At 37.7% G+C, this 26,377-nt stretch overlaps 1 protein-coding gene across 5 annotated transcripts in view; it reads left to right on the top strand.

Moving 5' to 3' along the window:
- The window catches only part of LOC103131636 (salivary glue protein Sgs-3-like), a 31,391-nt gene extending 14,769 nt beyond the window's left edge, over window positions 1-16,622 (top strand). For 3 of the 5 annotated variants that reach the window (XM_007543323.2, XM_016666791.1, XM_007543327.2), the window contains exons 2-13: window positions 515-572; window positions 1,674-1,739; window positions 3,205-3,258; window positions 3,374-3,454; window positions 3,560-3,680; window positions 4,952-4,975; window positions 5,131-5,178; window positions 8,055-8,393; window positions 9,657-9,680; window positions 10,426-10,443; window positions 10,538-10,650; window positions 13,935-16,622. In XM_007543323.2, coding sequence (XP_007543385.1) covers window positions 543-572; window positions 1,674-1,739; window positions 3,205-3,258; window positions 3,374-3,454; window positions 3,560-3,680; window positions 4,952-4,975; window positions 5,131-5,178; window positions 8,055-8,393; window positions 9,657-9,680; window positions 10,426-10,443; window positions 10,538-10,650; window positions 13,935-14,027 — 1,011 coding nt within the window. In that variant the 5' untranslated portion in view covers window positions 515-542 and the 3' untranslated portion in view covers window positions 14,028-16,622. The remainder of the gene's footprint in view (window positions 1-514; window positions 573-1,673; window positions 1,740-3,204; window positions 3,259-3,373; window positions 3,455-3,559; window positions 3,681-4,951; window positions 4,976-5,130; window positions 5,179-8,054; window positions 8,394-9,656; window positions 9,681-10,425; window positions 10,444-10,537; window positions 10,651-13,934) is intronic. The other 2 variants (XM_016666792.1, XM_007543330.2) reach the window with 2 other exon arrangements.
- Window positions 16,623-26,377: the final 9,755 nt, after the last annotated feature.

Genomic DNA, 26,377 nt, shown 5'->3' with positions numbered 1-26,377 from the left:
AATTTTTTCAGTATGCTAATTATCTTACAAAGATTGTGGAATTTAAAAAAAATGGTGATTGGACAATATTTTTTTTCCTGGTAGTCAGGAGGATACAACAAAAACACAGGCTAAACTAAGATAAACAACATCCTCATACTGATGATTTCTTGTCACAGAAAAAGGAGAATTATGTTCCATAACCAGTGAAAAGTTGATCAGATCATTAGAAAACCTCCAAACAGCTTTCTGTAGAATGTGTGTCTGGCATCTGGATGAAGCTTTGTTATCATCGCTTTTGTTTTTTTATCAACTTTTGGCGAAGCTCAGTGACTAATTGTCCATCTTTATTTTAGCATCTGGTGTGTACAAATATTTCTGTTTTTTATTAAAGATGTGAGGAAGAACTGTTTATGACGCTGAATACCAGCAAATAACTTTTCATTTCACCCTAATAAAACCGTATTACATGGTTCCACCTTGGGACTGGCTACTAAAGTTTTCTTCGTTTGTATCTTCTGTTCTCTCATCAAAGAGTAAACCTGGATTGTCACGGTAACGGAATGGCTTCCCGCCTCCTTCTCTTGTTCTTTGTAAGTATTACTTGTTTAGTCACACAACCCTGACTGTCTGCAAAGATGACTTGTGATGTCTATGTGCTAAATCATCTCTGATGATGTCAGATTGTTTTATTTTCCTCCTTTTCCCTTAACTTCATCGGATGCATGTTGGTACGCGTCCAAAAATGATGAAAGCCTGCAACATGTGCAATGGTTTTACAATCGTCATAACTTTTTTATTTGTACATTTTATTCTGTCATCATTTTTACTGGTACATAATAAAACAAGCTAAAGAATGTGATGCTGTCTACTAAATCAATCTAATTGGCCATTTGTTCATTTATTTATTTGTTTAGTGATTAATTGGTTTCTTTCACTCATTTACAGCTTTAAAGGTGCGCATCACATGTTGACATAGACAAAAGTTTTGAATTAAAGGAGTAGTTTGAAGAAAAAAACATGTTATGTAGTCTAGCCGGGGTTTTTTTTGTTTTGTTTTGTTTTATTTTACATCCATATCGCATGTAAATTAGGATGTGGGAAGGAATGACAAAAAAACACAAACTCAGGTTGAGCAACTGACTCATTGGTTCCATATATGTTCATACTCGTTGCCACATTCAGAACATCACTTAGAGTTGATTTGAGCTCTGTGACATGGTGAATATCTTAATGAATGCATATAATGGCTGATATGAGCAGAAGTTGGGGACAGAGAGAGATGGATGGTTCTCTGAGAAATGATTGTGTGTGAAGATCAAAGTAGAGATGCATGTCTGGAAATCAGCAATAAGGTTGTGTTTAGATCAAATTTCAACCCCCTTCTGATCCTCACTTTGAACTTAAAGTTGCAATCATCCTAATCTTCAGGCAAGTTGTCTTCAACACAGTTAGAAGGTCAAATAGATGAGGTCTCTATCATGCCACTGGCTGATTCAAAATTTGTGTTGCCAAATTATTGGACAGCTGTACCTAATAAAGTGGACGGGGAATGTATACTAAGAAGAGTGAACACTGGATGGGAAAGGTGATTTAAAAGGATATAGACAGCTACTCATTTTCATCATTTTTATAGAATGCAAGAAACAAAAAATTAACAGTGAAAATAATAACTTTGCTTTACATTTTTCTAGGTTTTTTTAAGTCTCACCGGCCTGTCAGAGGAGAATTGTCATGATCATTTCTTCAAAGAACACTGGGTATGCCAAGTTCTGTGTTTTTTGTTTTTGTTTTTGTTTTTTTGGAAATGCTGTCAGTTGAATAATATACTGAAAATCCTTTCTGTCTGTAATATGTGTGTGAAACTCACAACAGACAAGTGTTCATTTGTACTTGCATTCAGTAAAAACACTGTTCTCACTCAACAGCAGGGAGTGAGAACACAGTAGCATTGGTTGACCGGAAGCATTTTGGTCAATTTTAGGTTTTCTTTTGCTTTTAATTGTCTCTCAGTTGTTTTGGTTTCCAGTTTATCAAATACAAAAAAGTAATCCTCCATAAGTTAAAATTGAATGTTTAGCCAGCCAGTCAAATGTAGCAATCAAGTATTTCCATCTCATTAAATTTCATGAACGTTTAACTTTCTAGTCAGGCATGTGCAGGGGGAGCCCCGCCCCTTTTATTCTTTACAGCAGGCCACAGGGCCGGCCCAAGGTAATATGGGGCCCTAGGCAGAATCATGATTTAGGCTCCCTGACCCCCTCCTACTAAGAACATCAGCATCACAAACAGTGTGTAAATGTAGATTTAGTGAAGATTACACCATGCTGTAACCATGGTAACACAACAATCAAACTATCCAGATGATTCTTTGCACTTTTACAAAGTAAACTTCTTAATTATATCCTAAATGCATAATTTATTTATTTATTTTTATTCTCTACTGAATACATTAAGTAAAATTTAATAGCACTGCCATTCTCAATAAATGAATGCTACACGTTTAGATCTATTATCTGTTTTACAATTCAACCATTTCTAGGGGCCCCTGAATGTCTGGAGGACCCCTGAATGGCCCCTATCAGCAGCTACTAAGTTTTCTTTACCTTGATTTCTCTCAACCTTTTAATTCTAGATCTCAAAGGTTCTAACATCAAAAAGTGATGTAGAGTTAACCCGTCTGAGCTTTTTTGATCTTTAAAGCAGTCTGCAGCCAAGTTGTTACAGAAGTAGTAGAGTTTATTTATTAAAATAGCAGCAAAATTGCTTATTTCATAACTTCATAACCAGTGACCTTCTCTCCTCTGGTCTCAGATCAGCTCAGCCCTCCAGAACTGTCAGCAGCAGAAACAGAAACATTATACCTGTCAGGGAAACATAGACTACATTTGCTTTGCTTTGTCCCCACATGATGACAATGATATAGTAGGTTCCAATTAAATATTAGATTCTTTATTAATATGGGTTGTTGCTATGTTGATATACGGTGTTTTAAGATCTTGTTCAATCTGCCCCTTTTTTACTTTGAGCCCTCGCCCCTCCAAAGGTCTCTGCACGGCCCTGTTACTTCTTACCTCTTAGTGGAAAAATAGTAATACTGATAAAGATTTTTTAAAATATACTAGTTCATTGCTCACAGCTTTGGTTATAATGATCTGTATATGATGTAACTGAAAGGATTAACTGTAAATATCGTCTCTGTGTCTTATTTTGTGCTTATTTTAGAACGGCACAAACATGACTGATCTGATTCTCCTAGTAAATGCCACCAGCACCGAGGTAACTTGATGATGCAATGATTATCTTTGAGAATCGGAACCATTCTGTATGTTTCAATGAGTTGCACTTTTACCTACATTTGAAAGAGTGTGCATTTATCTGTTCTTTTTTGCAGAAAATCCTAAATTGCACTATATGGAAAAACAGAGGGCGAGAATTATTTGATAAAATCAATAAGGATTGCTTTAAAGGCCTAGTGAGTGCATTTCTTAGACATATCAGAATTTCAATGGCAGTGTCTTTTTCTTGTCTTGTTTTTCCACCTGTTGATGTTTTTGATCATGTTTTTCTTTGTTTATAGAATCTGGACACAATCTGTACACAGACAACTGAAGGGAAACACAAAATCCATGCATTTCACTTCAGGTGTTTTTATGCCAGACTATACAAAGTAAATTACACAACTGAATCCGCAAAAGAAAGTAAGAAACAATGACACCTAACAATTGTGCCTTATCATTTGAAACAGAGTGAGATCAAAACAGAGAGAGCTCAGGTTGTGATATTAACACAGCAAGCGTGTTCATGTGAAGGCCGATCCAGTCCATCACCATTATTATTCATACCTCTGTTCTTTCATTTTACATCTATTTCTCCAGAATAGAAGTGAAATTCATGTTTTAGAATAGTGAAGCCAAAGTTTTCTTGCAGATCTCCAAAAGAGTCTGTGAATGGGGGAGAGAAGAAGTAGACCTCCCAACCTATTATTATTTATTGAGAACAAATTATTTGATTGGATGCTTTGATTGGACCATTCGTGGAGATGCTGAGATCAGCAACTCTGATAGGAAAAACAGTTATTGTGACATACAGGGGAAATAGTGAAGTGGAGAAAGATGCACCGATCAGACTGGATCAGAACTGATTCTAGATAAAGAACTGAAGATGGATGGAAGTAAATACAGAACAATCCAGAGAGAAAACCTTCCAAAGTGTTAGGATCCTGGTTGTTGAGTTGTTTTGGTGGTTTGATTTGATTCTAGCTTCATTATTATTTTGTGTTTTTATCTTGGTTAGATCTGTCTTGATCCTGTTTTCCTTTAGTTCAGTTCTTCTCTGTGTTTCTAGTTGTTTATTTCTTAGTTATAGTTATTCTTTGCTTCTCTAGTTTTATGATGTTTCTTTAGTTATTCTGTAGTGTTAGATTTATTTCCTGTTCCCCTGTGTACTCTCCCTCGCCCCCTGTGCCACTCTCTCACTCCCTCTCCTCTGTGTGCCTTCTGCTCTCCACTCACACCTGTAATCACTTAGCTAATCAGCCTAGATCTTATGTTCAGCATTCCAGAACTTGCATTCGATCACTTCATTCTCGGTCACTTCTTGCCGGTTCCTTTTATCTAATTCAGTCACTTCCTGGTTCCACTTCATGTTCTTTGTGTGTTTTCTTTCCTTAATGTTCTTTGGATTCCTTATTTGTCTTTTGTCCTTGCTCCTGTGTTTTGTTTTGGGGGGTTTTTTTGTAAGTTTTTGTATTTAACTTTTTTTCGCCATGAGAAACTGCTATGTTTGCTAAGAATGTGTACACAACAACGATTTAAATTTAACTTTATATACAAGTGAGGTACATACAGATTCAAGTCTGTTGGTCACAGTGCATTGCAGCAAATATTTAAAGACAATCATTGCTTTTATTGTGAATAAATTATTTTTAATTGTAATATCATTCACTAATATTCATATTTCTTATTTTTAGTCTATGAAGATTGCCAAAACTTCAGTGAGTACTTCATTATGGTGTTACTGCACACTTAAGCTTTTATTGTTTTTCCTAATGTGGACATTTGAGTACTGTATTGTCTTCTGTTCTTTGACAATTGTACATATATTTTTATTATGCAGCTTTTCTAAAACTAACCATGCTGTATGTTTCAGGTTCTGAGATCAATACTTTGCAACAGCTATGGAACAGTTTAGATAATGGTAAGTTTTAGCATCTTGATTTAGTTCATTGTTTTACCTTCTATGTTTGGATTTTAATGTTACTGCATGTTTTGGGAACTACAAGTGGAAATGAGCATGTTAGGCTCTAACCTGGTGCAGTAAATAAATTCATTTGTTCATTCAAACACAACAAAATCTAAATTGTTATTGCAACTTTAGAAAGTCAGCAATGAAGCTCTTTATTCATGACTACTTTACAATCTTGCTGATTTTAGAAATTGTATTTAATATTTAACTGTGGCCCATTTCATGCAAAACACAAACATTTAACTCATTTCTCATTACATTATTGCCTAATTTGTCCACTGACATTTAATTTTTCCTCATTTGTTGATGTTTCTTCTTGTTTGTTTTTTCTTATTTTTTTTATTTGTCCACAAGCCTTCAATAGTCACTGAAACACGGATCAGACATAATCATTGTTGGTAATTAGGAATTACTCTGCGTCTCTCTTCTGACAAAATGCTATGCCAGGGAAATCGCTATTAAAAAATGACATAAGTCAGTTTGACAACTCTATCAGAGTCCCTAAAATGTTTTTAAAAATTAATTTGAACTTGTTCACCAAAGGAAATCTGAATATTGTGAAAATCCAACTTTTGGTTCGAGTCTCTGGAAACTCTACAAGCTAGATCTCAAAATAACATAAATAATAGCTTCTTTTTCTGCCCTTTTCTTACATTTCAGCAAATTTTCATAGAACTAAAAATAAAGTAGGAAGTCAAGTATTCTCATTCTTTCCTTGAAGCTCAAAAACTACAAGGAAGTTTCCTCTGAGTTGAGATTTTTCTACTGCGTATTTGGAGTCCAGATGTGGACAGGTCTTGGAAACTGCAGGGTTTGGAAATATCCATGGCTGGGACAAAGTGTGAAGCCAAATGACTTCAGAGGCATAAATCAGACGCAATATTGATTTCTGTAGCTTTCCTTCTTTGGTAAATGGAGGCAGTTTGGAACCACCAGGACATTTTGTGGGGCTGAATGATTGTAGGAGGAGGGTCTTACCCAGAGAGGTAACCAAAAACCAGATGGTTACTTATGAAGGGCAACGAGCTCTGCAGCAATCCGTTAACTGGATATGGTTCCCAGATGGATGACAGTAAAACTGACATGGCAGGTGCCACAGACAGTTGTTTGTTGAAAGGAGCTCTTACTCTGGGTCAAGCTGATGTAACACCCAGCTTGTTGTGTGATTTAGATTTTTGTTTCTTTTTGTTTTTGTATTTATTTTTACAAATTGAATCAAGGTATCTCATTTTTCCACAGAGGACTACAATAAACGTGTAGCAGTAAACAGAGCTAAACTTAATCATCCTGAATTCATCCTTCACTTTTCAGGGTTATTCAAGCCTTTTTCCATGGCCTGAGTGACTCAGAGAAAAACATCTTGTGTTTCTCTTTATATATTATGTTTCTTAATATGCATGGATTGGGAAAAAAATCCACAATAAATTCAAACCTCTACTCAGTTATTGTTTTTGAAATTCTTTACAGTCAGGTGTATAATAATAACTTTTCTATACTGTGTTGTACAAATTGTATAATTATTCATGTCAGTGTTTTAAAACTTTCTGTTAAGAGTTTGTTAGAGCTGTGATGTGATTTTCTTTTCCTAATCCTGACTTTCATGGTTTATTGTACCTTTTGTTTCTTGGGCCTTTATTAGTCACTCTCATATATTAGAACTTACTCACAGTAAGTTGTAGGATATGTTGATTTTAGATGAATCAACATCTCCACTAACTTATTTACATTTTTCAGGTTTACCTATATTTAGTCCCCATCAAGTGGTCTCCAATTGATCCAAATTGGTAACCAAAATTACAGCATTTGTTACATTTTCAACTGCTGTGAATCTCGTTCACACTGCACAATGTCAAACAAACCAGATCCTTTGAAAAATTTCCTGTCTTCGCCTGTGGAGGCGCTGCATCAGGTGACAATAATCAATCGAATGTTGAACAGCTGTGGAGAAGTGCAAGTTGGCAGACTGAGGGAAGGACACTAATTACACACAGAACACAGAGGGAGCTGAAGACTAACAACAATATCAGAGAATAACCAATATGGATAGGTGGAAGGGTATTGGCAGGAAGGCCTGAAACCAAAAATGCCCCCCAAAAAACTGAGTTTAGGCAGGAAACTCAGAGGTCATTCATAGAACCATGTCTCAGATGACGCTGGATAGAGCAAAGGAGACTAAGAGTCTGATGTTGAAATTCCAAGGATTGTCAGTGGATGAATTGTGGGAGGCAACCAGTACACTAGTGGTGGAGAAGTCCAGAAGACCAGTGGCAATGTAAGAGCACTGGAGGCTGGCACAAAACTGCAGGAGCTGGAAAGCCTCATCTGGAGAACAACCAGGAGGCTGGGATAACTCACAGAGAGTCTTGTCTGTAGATTAACTGGAGAAAAGTTCCGGAAGGATTTAGAAACCCAAAGAGGATCCCTGGAGTCTTGTTCACTGAACTGCAGAGACGTCATGTAGACTGTGGCCACTGAACTCAGAGAATCCCAGGAGGTCACTCTTTTGCCATCCACCTTTTCATTTGGAGGACAAAGGAAGAAGCTCTCAAACCCCAGAACACCATCCTAACTGTGAAGTTTGGGGTTGGGGTTGTTGTGGGGTTGTCTGGGTTACTTTCATCATCATCAGTAAAAACAGTGTAGTCCCAGGCCGTCAGTGTGTGAGAACTTACTGTTAAGAGTTAAAGCTATGTTGTTTGTTAAAGCTAATCCTGACTATTGTGTGGTTCAGTGTACCTTTACTTTTTAGACAAATTTTTTATTTGAATCTTTGTCATTTACTCTCCGCTTATATATTATAGAACTTACTGAAATGTTTGTAATTTTAGATGTAACATCTGCAGGAGCCACATCAGTATCTCCACCAACTACATCAACATTATGTTCAACAACTACACTGACAACATTCACCCCAACTATGTCATCGTCACTTGGCACAACTACATCGACAACATCTCCAACAACTACATCGTCACTTAGGACAACTATGTCGACAACAACTACTTTAAAGTCACGTAGGACAACTACGTCAACAAGATCTCCGACAACTACGTTAACGTCACCTAGGACAACTACATCGACAACATCTCCACCAACTACGTCAAAATCATCTTTAACAACGCAGTCAACGGACTCTAACCCTAGTTTGCCATGCTCTTTCCAAAGTGGTAAGATTATCCACTTTATTTGGTCATTTCATTGCTGAAAAATATTCTTTGATTATTTTTAATAACTGCAACTCTGCTTGCAAACTCTGCCTTTACCTTATGACCATCACTGGCAGTCCAGCTGGCTTATGGCTATACAGCCACCTTCACTACAGATACTGCGTATTCTGACACATTTCTATCCGGACCAGAATTAACTCCTTCAACAATTATAGCAGCAATAAGTATGTGTCAATGGCCAGCATTTGCAACCCCAGCCTGTCACCAACTCACCACTGTTCTTTCCTTGGAACAGTTTCGATAGATAGCGACCACTGTATGGCAGGAGCCCCTCAGGAGAGCGGAGGTTTTGGAGAGGTTCCCACCCAGTCACTTTGCTCACGATTTCCCTGATGCTAGCACATCAACTTTGAGGAACAAATGTTCACCCGTTGCCTTAAAGACTATGTCCCACCCAGTGTGAAGTACCAAGACATAATGAATGTTATTCACCTTATTTACAAGTGGTCATAATGCTATGCCTGATCACCCATTTCATCAAAAAAAAATTCTGATGGTTATCTGTACATCTACCCTAACATCAAAACAATCACCAGATTTGTCACCAAAAACTACTCGTACAACTACAAGAACAAAAACAGAAGGTTTCTTCTTTTTTATTATTTGTCTTTTTTTTTGTTTGTTTTGTTTTTAGTACATTTGACTAGTATTATTACAACTTAGGAGTACAATTTTACTCCATGTATTAACTTGCCTAAAACACCTAAACTGAAAATATTAAATTTAGACTCTCAAGATAAAACTTATGATTAGTTTTGAATAATCATTATGATTATTCAAGTCATAATGATTATTAACACTTATGCATTTAATAACATGTGTTAGTATGCCATACAAACATAATTGAATTAATAGTTCTTACTTAAAGCTGAAGTTCTTAAAATCTGTTCAATTTTGTATATTACTTTGTTGCCATAATTGTTTTTAAGTAGACACTTGCCAAACCTTTCTGTATGCACACAGTACATGAATATATGGTTTTCGAAAATATATGTTCATATTCACGCTGCATGACTTCCACCTTGCACATTTTTTGTGAAGCCTACCATAATTTTACTGAAAATGCCCAATAGAAGAGATGGTTATGCATCTTTTCATTACTTATTTTTCCAATGATTACATGTCTTGCATAAGTAGTTTAATAATGTCATTAATAAGCTTGCTTAAAATTCTAACATTATTTTATGCTTTTGTCATTTCCAGTGCCTCATATGAGTCAGAGAACAGGTAAGCTCTTGATGTTTTTGCAAAGAAAATAAAAATAAAATCACAATAAAATAAAAATAAAAATTATAGCAAAATCTAGGCTTATTTCATGTGACTGAGGTCAAACTGTTGTGTTCACAGCCAAACAGACTTTAAAAAGAAACTGGAAGAAGAGTTAAAAGGAAATAAACAATATAAAAAAAATCTAAGAAAGAAGTGGCAACAATTTATCCATTAGTTAATATGAACAAACCTCTTATTATTATAATAATTCTTTTTAAAAAAAACATCACTAGAACTGCTACGGGTTTTTTCTTTCCTTTCTTGTAATTTTAATTTTTAAAAACACATATTGTGTGTTTTCTGTACAGGGAAAGTCAAATAGTTGTTTATGTTCTATGAATTTATACATAGTTAGTGGTTATGCCTTACACAATATTTATTGTGATAATTAAGCTAAAAAAATTAAACTTAAATTAAAAAAATAAGTTCAAAAGTCTCACACAACAGAATATTTCCTCATTGTTAATTCTTCCTTACTAACAGCTGTAAAAAAAAAAAAAAAAGTATTTTTGGAAAGAAAATAATAAAGAAAACACTAGATTAAGCAATGTCAATAAAACTGCGAGGATCTTTTTTTTTCTTACAATTTACTGAATTTTATTTCAGAAAGTATTGCATGATTTGTTTCCAGGGAAAGTCAAATATTCTATGAACTTATTCATAACCTAGTTGTGCTCATCATACAAAATCTCTGTCTCCACAGAAACATCAACACAAACATGTAAGTGTTTTTGTTGCTGTTGTTGCTACATCTACATGTACAGAACGGAGTCGATTTGAATGATATCCACTCTCCGATCTGTTCATGAAACCAGGGCAAACCGCCTGCATCCTGGTGTTGTTGGTGCTGTCCATCACGGGGAACCTCATGCAGGGGCTCAACTCTTTCCTGCAGACGCGGAAACTCAAAATGAAGCAGAAGCAGATGGTGAGCCTGAGCGCTGATCACCAACAAAAACACACATTCATGCAGGGGTTCTCAAATGCTTCAGCCTGCAACCCTAAAAGTAACAGTTTAAGAGACAGGCTGCCCCATACTGGCAGCCTGGTAACCCCTAAAAATACTTGGGTTTATTTCCCTATCTTTATTACAGAATTAATATATAGAGTCAAATGATTATAGATATTTCTTTTTTTTTAAGGAGTAGAAGGCATATTACTGTACAGAATTTAAAGAGCCATTTAATTGTACATTTATTTATTTCGTATTATTAGTTATGAAATAATATTTAGTTTTAGCTCTACATACACCTCAGGGGTCATGTCATAAAACCCCGCCCCAACTTTGGGAGCCTCTGCATTTTTACAACATGGTTGGTTTTGTTTGTTTATGATTACCCTATTTAATTTTTTTGTATTCGTTCTGCTGTTTTTACCCTATTAATAGATGTTTTCTCCACAAATTCCAACTAAAAACCTGTTTTGATCCTTCAAGATCTAAAAAGGAATCGCTCTGCTCAGTTAATCTTCTGAAGTCTCAGAAAACCTGCTTGCAGAACACTGGCCCCATTGGCGGGCATTACCCGCCCACAGAGTCGGTCCTTGGACCTGAAGCTGTTTGTTGTTTTTACCTTAAAGTGGGCAGCTCTCTGTAATTCCTATATCAATGCGATACAGTAGGGGCTTCCGCACTTCCCATATCTGTGCCTTCTGTCACATTTTTTCAGGAGTTAAAACTCTTTAATCTGTTGTAACCTGCTTTTCCGAGCAGCCTTTAAACGCAACATAAGCGCTAAGATGCTCGCGCTGGGTTTACACCTGTGCGTCAGCGAATAAACAGAAAAACAAATTAGTCAGTCTTAAATAACCAGGAATAAAATATTTCAGTTGATTTACATCTCCAGTTTTCCTCATGCTTGCTTCTAACATTTGCTGATACTTAATTGGATCCATAAATGTCACTACCTTGTAAAATGTGTCTTTCATTTCTGACTGCAGCCACCTCTTCCATAGAGTGCCGCCTCATCACAGGAAATGAATGTAGAGGAACATTTCTAAAACGATGTTTAAAACTAACTGACTTGCTATAAACCTTCCTGATTTAAAAACCTGGAAAAATAGGAATCTTCAGACACGGTTGGTTTGAGACAACAAAACACTTTTTGAGAATGTGCATGTTTGATATGGATTGGTTGTTTCTAGACCGCGCTGGGAGAAGGCAGAGGAAATAATTTTTTCACAAGTTATCTCTCATGCCATACTGTCAAACACAATGACAGTTCAAACAAATATGTAAAAAAAAATATTTTTTTAATAAAAGTTGCATACCACAGCTTTAATTTCACTTAGGAGAGGACGGGTCAGGAGGAACGTGGCAACAGATATCTGTAATTTAAATGCAAGCCAAGGTAAAACTGTTTGGACTGGCTGCAGTCCAGACAGGAGGCTGTTTTCTATTATCATTTTATAAAGATTGTTTGAATTTCTGTCAGCAACAAATACATTGTTTTTGTTGTGTAATTGTAAAAAGAGTAAAGACACAGAGAAACCCCTATAGACTCACTGGAATGATGCTAACTAGGTTGTAATTGAACACAGCGTTGCTCACCTTTTTCACTGGGACAGGGGCTTATGTTGGTATCGGGGATTAGAGCTGCTGCTGACTGTTGTCAAGTGTGGTAAAAGGTACAGAGACAATTTAAATATATAAATATCTTGGCATTTCTTTTCCTTAATTCATTAAATGGTACGGAGGCAACAGTAGTATTTAGCTAAGCTAACTATGCTAAATGGTTGATAATCACACACAGTCTACTCACCTCTTGGAGGAAAACTGTGTTACAACTAGACACTCTTGTCTTTTTCTCTCCTATCTCTCTATTTTTAATTTTTTTTAAACTTGACTTTATTATTTTTCTAGGCAGCATAGTAACTGCCACAGTCGTTCTTGTCTTCTACTGACTGCTGTTGAAAACGTCACCGTCAAGCACGCTAAGCAGGAACAAACCATTTAACATAGATACTGTGGGAGTTCAGTACTTTTTGGTCTGGGAGGGGTAACAATTCATTTTTACTGCTAAAAACAATTTTAAAAAACACTAACAGTAATTAACAGGGCCCCAATTTTTTCCTATTTCTGTAAAAAAAAAAAAAAAAAAAAAAAAATTATAAGTTTTTGTTTTTGTGGGGGGGGGCTGTGGTCAGAATGGTGCCAAGATTAGAATCATGGCAGCAAACCAGCAAAACCCAAAGAAGTTGGCACAGTTTTTTTCCCCCAGACTTACCGACTGTGTTGAGTAATACTGTTGGATGCAGGTAATGTTAGCTAAAAGATGACTAGCTAATACCAATATAGCTCCTTAAGCTTGTTAACGAGTAGCCTGTAGGCTACTGATGTTGTTGTCTGTGTTCAAAAGTGGGTAATACTTGTTACATTCACTTTAGTAACTTTTTTGGAAAAAAGGTACTTATATAAGTAGTTTTACTGCACTGTACCTTTTTCTTTTACTTGAGTAATATCATTATTGTTACGTAGATTCATCCCCTCTCCATCCTCCAAATTAAGCCTGTCCCACCACTGTTAAACTGGTCTGGTCTTGGCCAGCAATTTGGCATGTAAGGCAATACATAGAATGAAACGCAATGAAATGCATTCCCCTTCCAACCTCTAACACAGCTGTTTTATGTAGCGATCTGAGTTTGTATAGCTGAACTTGCAGAGCCACAAGGAGTTTCTTTTAAGGAGGGAACCATCTGATGCTATATTTGAAACAAAAATAATCCAATAAAAAATTGGATTGAATAGAGAGCTGAAACTTCATGACACACACAGGAGTAAATTATGGCTGGCTGCCACATCTCTTACTGGTATTTGTTTTTCTTTCAAATTGCATAATATATTGGTGCATAAAATTATATCAATGAGAGCAATATATTTCCAAAACCTTAAACTAACAAACAGGCATGTCTAAACAGGGTTGGAGTAAAGCACGTTTTGTATCTGTATTTGTATTTAATATACAAAAACAACGTCATCAAAACAAATTTCAATTAAAATGACTCAAAACATGGTTTAATGAAGACTTTTTCTCTTTTAGACTTTTTGGTGTTATATATATATATAGGCTTATCTCAACTGAACTTTTACACATTTCATCAACAAACCTCGCTGCATCTTATTGAAGTTTTTACATGTCAGACTATAGGAAAAGGGTATAACCCTGTTGCTTTTAACACACTGACAATTCCTGTCTTTCTTATCTTCTTGTGCAGAGTGCCGAATGCATCTGCCTAAATCCAGACGTAACGGCGGCAGAAAAAAGCCCAGAGGAAGGCTTAAGTTACTCGAACGAAAGTGTGCATTGAGGACCAAACTCAGGACCTCATTTCATCGAACTCTTCGCTCTCTGGTGGGAGGCAACTCTTTTCCTGGATGAAATGTTTCTAACAGAATGAAGACACGAGCCTCGCAATCATTTTGTCCACTAAAAACAAACAACAGCAACAACAACAACAAAAAAGAAAAGACATGAGAGAAGACGTTGCAGGAAGCTACGTTGGTCACAGAGTCTTCAATCGGAGGCTGAACTCCAGCAGCACAGGTCACATCACTCCATTTGACTGATTGCTGTTCCTCTGGAGCCGGGCTGAGGCGTGTGTGTGTGTGTGTGTGTGTTTGTGTTCCTCTCATGATGCTCAGTTATGTGAACTGTAATGGTTACAGGAAGAAGAACCAATAACTGAATCTAATGTTTTAGTAGAAACTCAGGTGCACTGAACTGTACTGCATTCACTGTGGAGTACCTGGTGAAAGTATTCATACCTGTTGGAATGTTGTTGTTGTTGTGTGACTACTACAAACCGTCAAGTATTTTAGTGGGATTTTATCTTTTACACCAGCACAGAGAAGAATTCAGTTGTGCTACATGGAAAACCCTTAAAACTGGTCGCCACTCAATCTTGAACATTAGTGTTGAAGTTCTGCCAAATATTCTCGACTGGAAGGTAAACCTTCGTTGTCGTCTTAAGTCTTTTACAACCTCCCAAACATTTTCAACAAATATCAAAAGCCTCCCAGTTCCTGAAACACATCCCCACGATAAGATGGTATATATCCACCAGATATACCAACCCCATGTGCCATGGATTTTAAAGCTGAATTTTGGTCTCCATCTTCTACAAGTTTGCTAGCTTGTGTCAACCTGCGGCGTTATTCTCTACAGTGTAGCCTGGTGAAAAGCAGTGTGTTGTTGTTCCATGCTTTAATTGAATGGATCTGATTTTACTCAGTATGGATGGGATATTCGTAATGCACCTGCTGGATCGTGAAGGAAGCTACGCCATAAAGCTTACCGGAGATTGCGGGCGCTGTAAACAACTTTCCCCCTACTGCCAAGAGAGAAGTGAAAGCCAAACGACACCAGGAATAAAATGTCTTAAACATTCCTCTTGCTTCGACTTTAATTGCTCAATATTTGGAAGCGTGGCCAACACAGACTGAACGATTTTGTTGACTTCCTCCACTGCCACATGCAGATACAATTCTAAAACATAACAAAACCGCAACATCATTGTTCGCAACTCAACTTCTGTTAACTGATTGGATGAACTGAACCTGAGAAATCAAACTCCAATGGAGACATCCCAGACATATCACTGAAGAGAGATGAGAATCAAGCAGAACTGTATAGGAATTTAATGATTAGGCTAACTTCTGCGCGTTAGTGTTCTACATAAAACATTCTACATTGATGTTTGATTGAAACCTGACATGTAAAACATTTCAAGGGGTATAAATATTTTTGGTAGGTACCGTCAAAATTCTAAAGGGGAAATTTAGAATATCTAAGTTTCACTTGAAAAGCTGCAGACTGAGGAAAAGCTCGGGGTGTTATGAGATTCCACAGCATCGTTGTGCCATGGTGTTTCTGGAAATGTGAAATCTGTCCTCTGAGCTACTGTCCATCGTCAAAATGTGATTTCATCTGATGAGAAAAATGTAAGCCATTCTTACAGCTCCCACTTATGAAGGTAGGAACTTGGACCTGACACATTGTCTTGTGTTTTCGACTCCTACCTTTAAGTTCAGAAGGAAGTAGTTATTGAAATACTTCCCTGTTGTGTTGATGGTGACATTCAGCCACAAAAGCGTTGAAGTGCCCTCCATCGCATTAAATTTGGCAGCAACAATTTGGATAAAGAAAAACAAAGTGAGAGACGAGGTACAAAATATTTGCAAGCCCACTGAGTAAGTGAGCCCGGCTTACTAGCCAGTTGATAGGAGTTAGCTGGCTGCGTGGATGCGTCCTATCAGTACTAAACCACAGTGGTAACTTTTTATTGCTTTTGGGCTTCATTTAAACATTGTCCTAAAATGTGAAGCACCCAGATTGATCAGGTTTGAACTTAAATATCTTACATTTACCAAAAACGCTCACATTTATGAAGCTGAGGTTTTTTGCGTGTGTGAAAAATAAAAAGGAGGGTGGGGGGTGTCACACAAATCTCCATGTCATACGCTGGATGTATCATTACACCCCTAGAAAGAACTAATGCTTTTCTAGCCGACTTCTCTGAGTGTGTTTACTACTGGTGTAGGGTGTGGATGTCATATACAGCACCTGGTGAGCTTAAAACATTGCGAAAGAAGTTTGTAAATGTGTATAGAGTATTTAAGGTTATGCTATTAAAAAAGAGATTTTCATTTTAAAGTTAATACATGAAGTGTTTAATTATCCATTAAAAAGCTATATACTGGTATATTGGATTGCCATTGCCATTATTGTTTTTTTTTTGTTTGTTTTTTGTTTTAACATTGAAAATGTTGCTGACCAAATAAGAAGTATATATTTTGTGAAAAGTATGTCAACTCAGAGTTTCTTCGCAACCGTTCTGCTTGCTTTGTCATGGGGGACATAGAGTGTGGAAATGTTAATATGGTTGGTTGTGATGTGGTCAAACGTAAAAAAAAGAAAGAAAGGGGAAAAAAGAAAGCTTATGTGTATATATTTGTGACCTTATTTATTGCTTTCCGCATATTAAAATACAGACTTTTGCTTGTTTGAGATATGCAGCTATTTTTAACAGTGGGACCAATAACAGAGACTTACTGAATTATCTTTTGTTTGGACGACCGGTGACAGTTTGCTAATTATGTTTTGGTCAGTTATCAGACATTGCACTATTAGCACTATTATTGAAAGCTACAACCACACGGTTTCTTCTTTTTTCTGGGACTCAATGTGATAAATCAACCTAAAGGGATTCATACCTGTAAAGTGAAAAAAAATAGAAATGTTTTTTCTTTTTTGTTTGTTTTTTACAAATGAAAAATGCAAAAATTAACTTTTTGAATCATTGTTTTCGTAGCACCAACCTTCAATAGAATCTCAGCTTTCTGTCTCTTCAGGTCAGTCTTTACCAGCTTCGTAAAGCTGAGATTATATTTTACAATCTCATGACTTTTGAAGGTAATTGGTTTCACCAGTTTGTATTAAACACACACCAAACTTTTCAGGTTCTTATTTTTAAATATTAAAAGAAAGGAAGAAAGAAAGAAATTCTTGTGAAACTTGTGTCAGTTTATCAAATAAAATCCCAACACAAAATACATAGGGGTTTATGGATGCTACACAGAGGCCGCCTGTTTGTGCAGCTCTTATTTGTATCAGAGATTTAAACAGTTTTTATTGCTGAACGTGAAACTCTGAAACGCCGACTCTTGGTTTCAAGCGGAAGGTTTTGCTCAGTATGCGCCTCAAGCTGGTTTGCAAAAAAGGTGAAGCTACTGAGTAACGGCTCAGCTGTGGCAGAAAGACTCGTATAGTCTGTCAGCTGTACAGATGTACATTAAAACAACTTTAATCCTTCAGATTATAATTTCAGTGCAACGTTTTAAAGATGTTTTGTTGTTTCGAAATGGTTATGTTAGAAAGCAGAGTAGCTAAGCTTCCAGTGCAGCAGTATTTGTGTGATCAAGCCTCGGTTTGGTTTTTGTATCACCTATGTAGAAACATGGAATGGTTTTACAAGCATAAAGAATCTATAAAATACAGGAATTCAACAAACAAACCACGTGTCGTCTTCTGTCTGTTCAGCATCTGGGTTTGGACACCTGATGATGTGTCTTATTGCTTTTCTTCTTTTTCTTTTTCTTTTTTACAACAGAAGCACATGTTTTCAGATCTGATGTTTTAACATGAGGCTGCATGCAGATTGGGAATGCATTGATGTCGGGAGCCATGGGAAGACATTCATAGTGCTTCAGTTTTTACACCTTTTTATGTTTCTTTCTTATTCCAAAATAAATTTTAAAAATTCTCAAAATTCTGCAGTAGGAATTATTGGTTTGCGGGAAAAGTTTTGATGCTTCTGCCAAGCTTTTCTGAATAAGTTTTCACCGTCTCCACTCAGCACAGTAGAAGCTGGAGATGTGAGTTTAATTTTCTCTGTGACTGAGCTCTTCAGTCAGTCTGCTCGTACTTCAAACAAATCTCCTATTAAAGTAACAAAACGTATTTTAATTGGTTAAAGCCTTTAAAAGAAAATCACTCTAAATTGTGAAAAAAAAAAACATATTTTTTATTGCCAGTTTCATGTATTTTCCAGGCACATAGTGGCATTTTATAGCACAATTACATAACTATGCTACCTTCAGTCATTAGGAAAATGCTAAAAAATATCAAACATGACTTAAAGGAAATTTGACTTCATAAAGTGACACCTTGAAATTGGGCCTCTGTCTCTTTAAGAAACTCCTGCTCCTTCTGAAACTCCGCCTTCAGGAATTCATCACAACATGGCTCCTCTATTAACTCTTTAAGAATGTTCTTAGGACGTTTCACTGAGAATTAGCTCCTATAATGAGCTGAACAGATGAGCAGCTCCACCAGTTGTTTGCTAATTACTCCTGGCTAGTCTGAAGGAGCTGAGTCGGCTTCTAGAAACATTGGAAGGATGCGTCTGGCAAAGGCTGGGAATTAACGTGATTTCTGCTGATTATTTCTGATGACTATTTATTCTGTGTTGAATTCCGTGCCAGAAATTTTGCAATCTTCTTTGGAATAAGGAGTCAACATAACAAACTGAGAAAAGTCAGCCGCAGTGAAACCTTTCCAGCTACACTGCAGCAAAATGACTCATAACATCTTCAGTTTCATAAATGAAAACACCAGAGAATCAAAATCAATCAGATGTAATTTCAAAACAAAATCTGTTAAAAACTCCTGTTTAAATCACAGAACGAATCTAACTAACATTCTACTTTTGCAGAAAGGCGTCTCATGCCTCTTGGGTTGCGCCTCCAGCTGCTCTGCACATCCACAGCTCAGAACGTTTCGTCTGTTCCTTCTGAATGCAGAGTGAAAACCTTCCAGCTGTTTGCCTCCATCCGTCTTTACAACCATTTTTCATGTTTCTCTGACAGGGAAACTCGCCAAGGTTCTGGGAGTTGTGCCAGACAATTTCCATGGCTCAAGAAAGATATATTTAAGGTTTAAGCTATTTTTCAATATTAGCTTTTAATTGAAGTTCTTTTATAGGTACTTGGAGTTAATGTGTTTTGAATCAACTTTTCCATGAATGGGTTCAGAAGTAAATTTTTAGCATGGCAAAGATTTGCAGGGTTTATGAAAAATCAAGGTCAAAGTTTTAAAACACTAACTTTTAACATATTGAACATTTGAAATGTGTTACTCTTTTTGACATAAGCACAAATTAAATCTAAAAAGTGATTGTGTCTCCATTTTCTGCTCAGTTATGTTCATAAATACTTCATGAATGCATTCCATCGTTTGTCTTGTCTGTGATCCGGGACAGCTGCCCTACGGGAAGATCATTTGACTGATTAGGGAAAAGATTTAATCGCTTTCGCTCCCTTAGGCAGCAAAGATGAAAATTATAAAAATAAATAAATCAAAAAAGTTCAGTTGTGTATCCCACCAGTTGTGATGCTGACCACGACAGCATCACAACTGGGGATGTTGTCGCCTGTTGTCACCAGCTAGCTGTCGCACATTGTTTAATGTCTGTGCGCAAAGGGTTTCATTGGAACTCCAACATTTGGGTTAGATTTCAGACGTAATCCAACATTTGGTTGTGACGGCGGAAGGTGGGTTGTCAGTCTTTGTGTCTTTGGGCAAGACTCTTCACCCTCCTTGCCACCCACCAGCTTCTTTGCCACTCAAGGAGGCTGGTGGTGCCGTGGTATACCCCAGGGCAGCTGTGGCTACTATACAGAAGCTAACCACCACCAGTGTGTGTGTGTGTGTGTGTGTGTGCGTGTGTGCGTGCGTGCGTGTGTGTGTGAATGGATGATTGTAGTGTGAAGTGCTTTGGGGCGCTCTGAACTTTGTAAAGCGCTATACAAGTTTAAGCCATTTAAAATTAAATGTAAAAATGGACTTGGTTAAAACTCAAGCCTGTTTGGGATTACAACATTTCAGATTTTTAAACAGACATTATTGTATATTTTTTCCAGGCACACAGTGGCATTTTGCAGAACAATCAAGTAACTATGTTACCTTTAATTATTATAAAAACGCTGTATAACACATGACTGAAAAAAAATGTGACTTTGTGTTTTAATGTCTTAAAATTGGGCCTCTGTATCTTTAAAAATTCCTGCTCTTTCTAAAAGTCCACCCTCAGGAAGTCATCACACCATTTTTACCAGCGTTGCTCTGAGAAGTAGCTCCTATAATCTGGTGGATCTCAGCAGCTCCACCAGGTGTTTGCTAATTCCTAATGGTTAGTCTGAAGGAGCTGAGTAGGGGGGCTAAGTAGGGCGGGCTGCTCTGTGAGGTGGAAGCTCAGAAACTGCAGCTTCGTCAGATTCGTCCCCGAAGACAGGGCTAGGTCCACCAATGCGTCTTGCACAGCTGAATGGTTGCCATGGAGATTAAAGGATTTCTCAAACATGCATGAAAGAATCAAAGCAGCACTCCAGGTCTGTTTTTGCCAAGGGAATAACATCATAGCATGACGTGAAGCTCCAAACAGTCTCTGTTACATAACAACATAACACTGCCCCTTTAAGACCGTGCCCCAAGCGATGCCATTTTGAGGCTCAGTAGAGGATTCCAAGGGATTTGATAAAGGAACAGTTTCATCAAACATAGTTTGAAGAAATAACAAAAGTCCAAAGAGTTTTTTCCAGTTTCAGCTGCTTTCTCTATCAGCCTCGGAAGAATCCATTTCTGTGATCTGAGCTTCTGCCAGTTTCACACATCAGTGACGATGAAAGAAGGCATTCCTAGAAAGACTGAAGAGTTTTCCCAGGGTAGTAATACTTTAAATGTTCCTTTTATAATGTCTAATGTCCTGATGCAGGTCAGTTAAATGACAACAAAAAACTCATTTGAAGAACGATCCAAAGCCACAGAAAACAGTTTTATTCTACCAGCTGTCTTCATTTATGTTAATCCAATATAATTTATGTATAATGTTATAAGGTTTTTTTATAAATATAACAATGAAGCTGTGGACATATTTATTACTTTAAAACGTCTCCTATCCCAACATGTCACAAAACACTCAAAACGCTCAAAACACCTTCGCTTTGAGCGCCTTCACTCCAGCCATTCATATAGAAGTTACTTTTGAAATAACCAAAGCATTTTGATGTTGTAATTGAAACAATGCCATATTCTTTTGGCCTCTTTCATCAGAATATGTCACTCTGCCAAAAAGGACAAACTGATAAAAATAAGTCTGTCTCCAATTCCTTCAGATTTCAGTCCTGTCAGTAAACTATGGGGAGTGCAATCTAACAACTTACAGGATTCATAACATCTGGCATATCTGTTTTCCTTTGCTTTTTGTTTTGTCCTTTTCGTTTGCTCTTTAGCTCTGTTTACTGGTGTTTATCCAAAAGAGTCATGACTTCAGTGGAGAAGATGGAAACAACATGGGTGTCATGTGAAAGGATTTTAACTTTTCAGGTAGTTGAACCTTGGATTTCGTCCAACAGAGGATACTGACAGATGGCAGTTGCGATTCTGAGTTTAACAAAGAGGGTGTTAAAAGCTATGTTAACGATAATTCTACCTCTCCTCCTTTTTACACGATCTCCTCCTGTGTAACACGTACCTAAAGCTTCCAAGACCGCCTCAGGCCAGTAAAACAAACCCAGAGAGAGACAAGTCGCGACCAGCAGGATAATACTGTATATGACAGAGATTATTCCAAACACTGATTAGACTGTCAGTGTGACACACTGTGTTGTTTCCAACACATCTTAAAACCAGAATCAAATGTTAATGTTCTCCTCGTTCTCTTGTCCCACCATGTTTCTCCTCGTTTCTGTTTGCTGTGCAGCAGCAGCAGCTGCTGCTGCAAGTCGAGCTTTAACTTTGTGTCGACAAGTAGTCGTTTGTTGGATATATACAGTGTAGCACGAGGCTTTTGGAATCTGCTCATGCAAGTCAAAACACAGCGGTGCAATTATGAAAAGAGCAGGCTCCAGCAAACAGCTGTGAAGATGTGCTAACACTGAATCCAGGTGAGACAAGGTAACGCACATAAATCTGACATAACAGGGTGCATAGAGACTGGAAGCCTTTCAAATCCATTTATTTAATTATTGGTTATTTTAGCCAAATGGTGCAGAATGTTACACTGGCAGTGAGGCAAAAGCAGAGAGAAGTAAAAGGACTTTAAGAAATAACGTAAAAAGCAAAGAACATAAACAGGTGTGTGATTGCATAATAAATGTAGGTGATTATTAGCAGGTTGAATCTGTGAGGGGAACTGAGCTGGGAAAATGGCATCAGGAGAACACTGTGAATACCAGGGATACACACGAGTCAGTGTGTTTTCAGTCTGGTAGATTCTCTGTTCCATTCTCAGCTGGCCCGCTTCTCTTTCACACTGCACTGTGACAAACAATCCAAAACCTTTGAAGAATCTGCTCATCCCCTAATCTGCACTTTCCTTTCTGTCCCAAGCAGTCATTTATTTGTTCACAGCCAAACCAGAAATTACTGTTACACAACAACCAACCCATGGAATGGATCAGCATTCTTCACTGCAACGTGGGACTTGTTGCAGATATCCTTTTACTTTTCAAACAAATAACTTTACAGATGTTCCAAACAATCAGAAACAGGATCCAAAAGAAGACACAGCATCTTCAGAAAACCACATCTTGTACTTTTTGCTTTTGTTTCTCAATTCCAGGCCTCGGGAATTGAGCATGTTTTAGGCGATTCCCTTCTGCCACACAGCACTTAAGATGCAATGAACTGGCTCCTGCAGCATTTTGATGGCATGCAGGAGATCATAGAGTCATTAGGATCGGACTTTCTGGAACAGATACAGCTAAATTATGCAAGGCAGTGATCCATGAGGACCCAAATTGTTCTTGTTATGTCACAGAACAAGATCCACATGGCTGACTTAATTTTGTCCTCAGACCTTTGGTTTCTAGAGATTCTTAATTAACACAAAGCAGTTATTTTATAAAATACTTATACCCTCCTGTTCAAAATTGCATTTGTTTTTGTTACTAAGCTGGGCCTTAGAATGCAAAAAGAAAAAAAATGGGACAAGGAGGCAAACAAATCAAGTAGGGACTTGGTGCTTTTAAAAGCCATTCAGTAGTTGATCTAAAAATCTAGGCTGTCAGTCCTGAAGACTTAAGATCTGCTCATAAATCTGGCATATTGCTGTACATTTACACCAGCAGGACCAAATTATGGCAAAGGCAAAAGCTGAAAAGACCTCTGTCCTTTCAGCGTGGTACTAATGTTAGGCTGCACAAGATCTAACAACGAGGCATCACTGTGATGGCTGGACAGAGAGGGACACAGCAAGATGGTCAATTAAACATTCAAAGAGACTACAGAGAAGTGGCTTATGTGAGTGAGGGGCTTAAAGAAAAAAGAAATCTCCTTCCACACGACAAACTTGACTCTACGAACTTTGCAAGCGATTACCAAGCATGAAACATTAAAATCTGGAAGATTTTTTTTCTTCTGATTATGGTATGACATGGATATGTCACTGGGGATGTTTTATATCCAACTTATGATCTGAGAGCCTTTCACTTCAGCTGGACAATAAAGCTGCAGGCGAGTCGAGAAGAATTTGGAGATGTTGCAGCGGCTTCATTTGACTGGAGGGTCTTTTTTCTGTGCTGTGACAAATTGTGTCTTTCAAAAGCTTTTTTTCTTCTTTTTTTTCTTTGTTTTACAGATTTAGTTATTTCCAGACATTTCTTTTTATCGTGTTCTGTCCAGCAGTTTTGCTCTCAGAATTGCTATGTGAGTGCCAAGGAGTAGCTCAACAGATTCACTTTCACAAGTGGAGTGTTATGGCTTTCACTATGAGCTTATTTCAAATGCATGAATAAGGATGCAAAAGATGATGGGAAATAAAAGCTAGAAAGACAGAGAGATGGGGTGAGAAGCTAAAAGAGAAAGAAGGACGTAGATAATAAAACAAAACAGCCTAAAGTCTGCTTCTACACCTACAGAAAGAGAGATCACCACTGAACACGGCCCTAACTGCAGCTCCCTCACGTCTGAGGAAGAACTCGACTGAATGTTTCAGATAGAAGATAGTCAATTTATCCACAAACAAACACCTCTCTCCTCTTACAGCAGTCAGTTCACTAATTAGCGTAAATTCCGCTGAACTAGTTCACAAGTTCATCTGTGTCTATTATGATGCTGAAATTAACTTAACTCAGCAATTAGCATTTGCTGGAAGCTGAGAAATCCGAAGGTTGTTTTTGTTTTGAGATTTTCATTGCAAGCGCAATGAAAATCTCTTGTGCTTGCCATTTATGTTTTACAAAGGATTCATAAAAACAGTCGTCCACTGGCTGTTAATGGTAGAGTCTGTCCCTTGGAGAAGACCACAGCAGTTCCTCAGACAGTTACCCCCATGCTGCATTGTGTTTACACAAAGCCACACATGGTTTGTGGGTCAGTGAAATGGGTACTGTGGTGGATGATGAAATGAGATGGAATAACAATGTATTCTATTCTGCCTGTTGCAGACAAAGTCCAATTTTTACATCTGAAATTAGCTGGTATTGCCATGTTGTGAATTGCATGTTCCCTGATATAATTAGACCGTTTCCACACCCTACTGAGACTCCCAGTTCTCTGAGGTGAGCGCTAACCTCTTCCTGCAAGATATTGTCAACCAAATTACAGCCATGATTGCTTCCTGACAGCCTTCAGCTGTTTAAGTCAGAAATGTCAAGCTCCAATACTGCTGTTAAAGTCAAGCTTAACAACGGCATAAATGATCTTTTTCTTTTCAACCACATCAAAGGAAAAGTGTCCAGAGAGACGGAGATGGTCATACTGATTAGTGGGAAGTCATTGGTGGAAATCACACTGGGGTCTCACACTGGGTGGTAAGATGAAAAGAGGCAGAAAACAAATCTTCCTAAATAATCTCCACGCATCATTTGGTGTGTTGCATGAAAGGAGGCTGAATCTTATATGGTTACATCCACAGGAGTGTGTGCAGGGCGGAGTGTGTGCATGTGTCTGGGAAGACACTGGGAACTGGGACACTGGGAAGATCAATATGGCCATTGATCTTCTGCGGGGTAGAAAGAGCTTTGAACTTACTGGATACTTGGTGCAGGTCGTGGTATTCAGGGGGCATGTTGGATAGAAGGTGACCTCCTCCTCCAGAAAAGAAACCATCAGGAGGTGGAAATCCTGACTGAAGACAGGAAGACAGACAATTTTTACTCCATGCCTCCAACCGACTGTTTCTCCATTCAAGGTGCGGCTTGTGTGAGGTGAATCAAGGATTTTAAAACACAATGGGAGGCTGTAGTGAAGGGAACACGAAGGATTTTGTGTCATGATGGTTAAAGTTCAACTGGTTCAGTTCCGTGGGTAATGCTGGTAAAGTGCCACTAGGGGACACAGAAAGTGGTATTGTGGTGATTTGGAGCTGTGTAATAAGATTGTTAACTGTATCCTGCTAACCCAGAGTCTTAGCAGGACAAAGGTTTGAAAGTGTTTCTTCAAAAAGAGTGAGCATAGCAGCGTCAAACAGGAAGTCTGTTTTTTCTTTTGCTTTATCCACCAGTTTACCTACTGGGGCTCTACTTTTTATCTGCTTTGGGTATGATGCAGATAGTGTCCTACTTGTCCACAGTATAGATAGGCTCTTAATTTGATTCGTTACTGCTGTTCAGGGGTCAAAGCCGTTTGACCTGCATATGATCTTCAGAGGAATGATTGACAGGAACTAGACTGGCAACTGGGTGATATGGTTGAGACTGAAGGCTTTTGCCTTTCAGTGTAATTACAGCCTGTAGTTCTATAATCTATTCTAATAGTCATAGAAATTATGTGGTCCATTGTATAAAATGTATCTCTGTAGGGATGTCATGAATCCAGGAAGGAAGAGATTTTTGGCTGGATAATTCTGTCACATTTGGATTTAATTTCCTGACCCACATTCAGAATCACACCCGGGAGACGAGACAAAAAGCACGTGGGTTAATTTACAGAGTATGAGAAACGTGATGACGAGGATTTTTATCCTCTCAGGAACTGGGAGCAGGAAGAGAGTAGGAGTTGAAATTAGTAGAAATTATAGTCAATGATTTTACAGAAGATTAAAATGACCCACAACCTTTAATGATCTGTGATACAGTGAGAGCTGTGGTGGAGCCAGCTGTTCATTGTCAGAAGCAAAAAATACAAACCACCATCCTCCAGCTACTTTCTGTTCTCTTC

Source organism: Poecilia formosa, unplaced genomic scaffold (genome assembly GCF_000485575.1).
Source record: "Poecilia formosa unplaced genomic scaffold, Poecilia_formosa-5.1.2 Scaffold799, whole genome shotgun sequence".
Lineage (NCBI taxonomy): Eukaryota > Metazoa > Chordata > Actinopteri > Cyprinodontiformes > Poeciliidae > Poecilia > Poecilia formosa.
The sequence above is the reverse complement of the archived record's forward strand: the minus strand, read 5'-3'. Positions and strand labels throughout refer to the sequence as shown.